Source organism: Monosiga brevicollis, genomic scaffold (assembly GCF_000002865.3).
Source record: "Monosiga brevicollis MX1 MONBRscaffold_14 genomic scaffold, whole genome shotgun sequence".
NCBI classification, from domain to species: Eukaryota; class Choanoflagellata; order Craspedida; family Salpingoecidae; genus Monosiga; species Monosiga brevicollis.
This window is the reverse complement of record NW_001865051.1, coordinates 6,649-12,339: the sequence shown is the minus strand read 5'-3', so window position 1 is coordinate 12,339 and position 5,691 is coordinate 6,649. Positions and strand designations below refer to the sequence as shown.

Sequence of the window (5,691 nt, the reverse complement as noted above, 5' to 3'; positions counted from 1 at the left end):
TCCTTGAGTCGGGCATGCACGAGCTGTTCTGGACGGCCTACGAGCAGCTCTCGGATCAGGGCCTGGCCGCCGCTGCGGTGACGCGTCTGTTTGACGACAATGAAGGGCAGTATCAGCATCGCCCCATGCGGCAAGTACAGCCGCAAACCGTCAGCAGGTACCTGAGTCTTGGAACACGCCTGGTCCAATTTTTGCTGCTGCTGGAGGCCATGCCAGCCCCCGACCCGTCGAGCTTTCTGGGCCAGGTGCTTGCCAGCCGTGGCCCTGCGGTAATCAATGCCACCGCGGCTCTGAGGGCGGGCCTGGACGCTGAAATGACCAAGAAAGAGCTGGTCGAGCCCCTGACGTCCCTGTGGCTGGCCCTGGTGGAGGTGGAGCTGAGCCTCTTTGACAACGACAAGGTGCACTTTGTCAACGTCTTCTTATTGTGCACGGCCGTGTCCAAAGGAAGCGGCATCCTGCAAGACATCAGGCAGTGGACCACGACGCCCGCTGGACTGCTGTACGTTTTCAAATTGTTCCTGCTTCGCCGTGGCAAGAATGAGTCGTGGTTAGTGGCCAACGAGTTGAGGCCGTATATGCAGCCCGGGCGATTGGTGCATTTCTTGAGCCAGCGCATGAGCATGGCACGAACAGCGAGCGTGGCCGAGGGGCAGGCTGGAGTCGACGTCGATATCCGAGCCGATGGCGACGTGACGGACGAGACGCTGCGCACCATTGTCTATCGAGGCATTGAGCTCAATGTGGAGGAGCTCGGGGCCGCATTGGAGCAGATGCGCAAAGACATGACGGAAATATTGGACAAGCAACTCTTGCTGGACTCACGCCTGCGGAAAGATTACGAGAAAGAATATGAGCGGCTGCGATTGAAGGAGGATCGGACCAACAGGGTCAAGAACTGGTGGGTGGGCCATGGCAGTCCAGCCGAGAACGCGCTGTTTGATCACATTGGCCAGACCCCGAGTCTGCGGCAAGAGTTTATCCGAACTGAGCATGGGTCCAGTGGCGAGCTGACCTTTCGAGAAGACAGGGTGCGGGTATGGCTCCTATATGTGTGCAGGTTCAACGAGCTAGCACTCACCTACACGCACATTGCCGGAGGTACGATTGGAATCAAGCCGTCTCCTTGAATCAAGCCGTCTCTTTTTTTTTTTTTTTTTTTGCGCCACTCATGCCTGTTTGCATTTGACTAGGTCTGCCGCCACGAGCCTCTGTGTATCAAGGGCTGTCCTACAAAAACGGCGTTGGCCGGCAACGATCTGCGTTTTTTTGCCGAGAAGCAGCTCTCCATATTGACCCGCGTGAGCAAGACCTACTGGCTGTCCCTGAACGAACAGCACACCTTTCGATACATGGACCAGGAAATCAGCACGCTGATATTCATGTATTTGCTGCTGTGCAAGCCTCTGGAGCACATGCTGAGCAGCTGGCTGCAAAAGCGGGGCGGGCTGGACACCCCCGACGACGAGAACGGCATTCACAATGCCGAGCAGGACGACGAAGATTTCCTCGACGACGAGTTGGATGAAGACCACATGAGCCACGACGAGACGATGACATTGCGACGCGAGGTCCGGGACGCTCGAAACCACTACAACAACAGCCACCTCCTCTTCAATATTGCGCCCCTGCAGGCGATGGTCAGCCCAGCCACCATCTATGCGGCATTTCGTCGACAAATGACCACGTACCTGCATCGGCCAAAGCTGGGGGTGGCCACGTGGCGACACGCCGCAACCTTCTGGATGACGACGTTGGTTACAACCGACTGTCGGCCGAGACGACCAGCGCCCTGGGCAGCCTGATCCACACTCAAGCTCAACACTCTGGGGACACGGCCCAGCGGGCCTATGCGCGCACAGCGAGTGACCATGTGCAAACCAAAATGTCGTCGCGATTGATGCATCAAGTGGCCTCGCAAAAATGGCATGCTTTGTTTGGACTAGATCACAAGCGCAGCATAGCCGAGTTGACCGCGAACCAAGAAGCATTGGAAGCTCGCTATCCCATCAGCTGGAACCCGGTGACTGACCTCTCACCCGAGGCAAACGGGCGTATCATCATGAACACGAGGGCCGAGCATGACGTACCCTACATGACCCAGCTGGCCAAGCAGGCAAGCATCTCGTGGGGCCACAGTTTCAACAGCCAAGAACAGTTGGACCTGGCCGCGGCCATTGACCAGCACCGGCCGGAAGATGGATGGCTAATTGTTGTTGCACCGACAGGCATGGGTAAAACATTTTGTACCCTGCCCAAGCTGGGCTGTCGCCCGCATGCCGGTACGGTGCTGTGGATTGTGCCGTTTGTGGCCGTGGCCAACGATTTATTGCGGCGATTTCAAGGCGCAGGTCACAGTGCCCAGCGATGGCTTGGTCCCTCTACACAGGTGGCAGATGGCCTGGACGTGCTCATCGTCACGACCGACATGTTTGTCCGCGTGGGATCCGAATCGCTACACGGAAAGGTCTGCTTTCAGCGCATCCGCACCGTGGTGATGGACGAGGCGCACACGCTCATCTCGGATGCCAGCTACCGAGATGTGATGGACGAAGTCGCAGCCAGTGTGGGTTCTGGCGGATGGACCAACATCAAACGCGTGGCGTTGACGGGCACACTTTGCATCGGGGACCAGGAGCATCTGTTTCGAAAGCTGGGTCAGCAAGTCGGGGGCAAGGTGTACCGTCTGGAGACGATGCGTCGCGATCTGCAGCTGCGTGTGCTTCACGGAAACCAGCTAAACTTTTTGTCGCATGTGCAAGCCATTGTGGACACGCAGCGGGTGATGCGTCAGGCGAATGGGAAGCGTGTGCACATGATGGTCTTTTGTGACACCGTGAACGAGGTGAAGCTGCTGTGTGACCAGCTGCACGCATACGGCTACATGGCCTTGCCCTACTACACCGACCTGGAGGAGAAGGCGCAAAAGGACCATGTGGCACAGTGGCAACGGGGTGAATGCGACGTCATTGTGGCCACCAGCTGTCTCAGCACGGGCGTGGATCTGCTCACCATTCGCCACGTGCTGTGGTATGGCAACGGCTACAACGTCTATACGCTGGCCCAGGTACGTTGTTGCTCAAACAGTCGTGTGACTGTATGGAGTTGAAAACAAAAAAAAAATCATTGCTGATGGTGTACATGTGCTTGGGCTAGGCATTTGGTCGGGCTGGTCGCGATAAACAGGGTGGAACTGCCGAGCTGTGGCTACCAGTGAGACGTGGGCCAGCACCGGGCATGGAAAAGTTTGTCGAGGGCAATGCGTGCCGCAGCTGGGCGCTCGGCAAGTTGCTAGATCCCCGCGCCGCGACATGCTTTGCTGCCGGCCAGCCGTTTTGTGACGTGTGCGCAGGAACAGCACAGCGCCTGGAGCCAGCAAGAGCTGCGCGCCAGCAGCGTGCTGCCCAAGCGTTGAGTGTGGCGCATGTGGAAGCAGAGCCCGAGGCGATGGCGGAGGAGGAAGATGTGTTGTCTGAGCCACCTGCAGCACGGCTCGAGGAAGAAGAATCGATCGGGCCAGAGTCCGCCTTGGATGTAGCTTCAGCATCAAACGTCGAAACGGCAGCGTCTTCAGGACCAGCTGCCGTTGCGGCGCAGTCGAGCAGAAGTACTCCACGTGCCCAGGACACGGCTGTGGTGGCGACAAATGCAGGGCCAATGACGGATGCTGCCGTGCCACGGATACAGACGAGTGCTGCTTGCATTGATGAGGCAGATACAGCATCCATGTCGGTGCCAGCTTCCCCCATGGTCTCTGATGCTGATGATGAGGCGCCTTTACAGCAAGAGGCGCGAGGCTCGGTGCAAACAACGTTGGCAGAGGGCGAGAGCACGTCACAGCCAGTCGTGCAGTCAGCAGCACAGCCAACCCCCACGAAACACGCGCCAACCCCGTCGGCCTCGATCATTTGCGTGCCAGTACCATCGGCCTCGGGTTCAACCTCCTCTCCGGCGCGATCGGCTGCAAGCTCAGCCTCGGGTACACTGCGGCGTAAGCGAGTGCCGCTGGAAGCTGAAAGTACATGTACCCCTGGGTCTGACGATTATGACGACGATGGCAACGGCGTTGCTACAAGCCCTGCTCCCTCAACATCCAAGCGAACGGCATCGGACGTCACGTGCACAGCTGCTGCTTCTTCAACAGCGGTTCAAGCAGCAGAGTCGCCTCTTCCCGCAGCAAAACGAGCAGCATCAAGTGGCACGCGCACCGCTACCGTTGCCGCTACTGCTACCACTCGCTCTGAAGCCACGGTATCTGCTGCGGCTACGCCACCGAATCGGCACAACGTCGCGCCAATATTTCGGTCGAAATCGGGGACAAAAAAAAAAAATCTGATGAACTACGCGGCGGCTGACAAGTTTATTGGCGTTCTGAAGTTGATGGATGATTACTGCATGCGATGTACCATTCGACAGGCGAAACCCGTCCTGAAGGCCGAGCATCAATGCGTATGCAATTGTGGTTGCAAGCGGTGTCACCTCAAAGGACATGAGACAAGTGAATGTTTCGTGGGCTTCAAATATCCCAAATGGACGTGTTGCTACGCTTGTGGAATGCCAAGGATGATTCGTGGATGGGATACATGGAATCACCGTTGCAGGCAGTCTCAAGGACTGGATTCGGGCCTGAGCTGTCTCCTCCTTTATTCGGTCTGTCATCCGGGGCTGCGCAACCTGTCCCAGCGGATGGGCTACAACTTGAGGGAACAGACATTGAAGGATTTCGATACGCGCGACTTGTTTGTCAAGTGGCTGTACTCGTCCGGTCCTTGTCCATTTCCAGGGCGTGGGCATTGGCGTCTTGTGGAATTTGTGTTTGAAAGTGCGAGGATTCTGCTCCCCAGTGCGGCGGAAGCCCAAGTCGGCCCCCTCGACAGCTTTCGCTAAACACACACAGGAAGCTCTTTAGAGAATCAGAACACAGAACCGAATGTCAGAATGTCATCATCTTTATTATCTTCAATAACTGCTGAATAGACTGCATCTTTTTACTTGGAATGGCCATGATCTGCTTCAATTAATTGAAACTTTGCTGCATTAACCTCTTGCCTCAATATCCTTCCCTTTGCTTTTGACTTCAATTTTTTTCTTTTCTCACAGACGCGCCACGATGAAGCGGGCCATGGGCGGGGCGCGCGCGCGCTCCTGGTGGTGCGTTGTCGTCGTTGTGGCGCGACGGGCAAGTGCTGCCGAGGTGCAAGCGACGTCATGGATGAACGGGTGGCCAAACGACATTGCCGCGTGACCGTCATGGATTTACCATTCTTGCTGATCTCGTGTTGGGCTGCCATTTGTTGTCAAGACAATTCCTCGCTCTGACCCATGAAGAGCCGCGATGGCTCGTGCGCTGATGGACGCGCTAGCGAGGCCCAAGAGCCACGGTGCCTGGTCAGATCCGGCACGAAGCACTCCCGCTCAAATGCAGGTGAGAAACCGATCTTAGGCCCGCTTTTGAAGATGCTATCCATGTTGCCCACTGCCAGCAGAAGAGTGATTTTTGCGATTTTTGACGCGCGAATCGCCGGGCGTTTCTGACGGTAGTGCTGTGTCACAGGGTAGCCGCAGGTGGATGAGGACCTTATGATAAGGACCGAGCACGCGAGAAAACTGCGATGTGTGTTTTTTTTCGACGTGCGCCAGAGATTGTGACCAGGGGCCCGGCTGCCATTTGGTGTCGGCTGACGAGCGCAC

The 5,691-nt window shown here is 56.9% G+C and overlaps 1 protein-coding gene across 1 annotated transcript; it reads left to right on the top strand.

Annotated features, from left to right (window-relative positions):
• Positions 1-14: 14 nt before the first annotated feature.
• MONBRDRAFT_9095 (uncharacterized protein) lies at positions 15-4,887 on the top strand (the record flags this gene model as incomplete). The annotated part of the gene is made up of 4 exons (XM_001746848.1): positions 15-1,037; positions 1,194-1,640; positions 1,781-3,067; positions 3,157-4,887. The coding sequence occupies 4 exons, from the start codon at positions 15-17 to the stop codon at positions 4,885-4,887; spliced, it is 4,488 nt and encodes a 1,495-aa protein (XP_001746900.1).
• Positions 4,888-5,691: the final 804 nt, after the last annotated feature.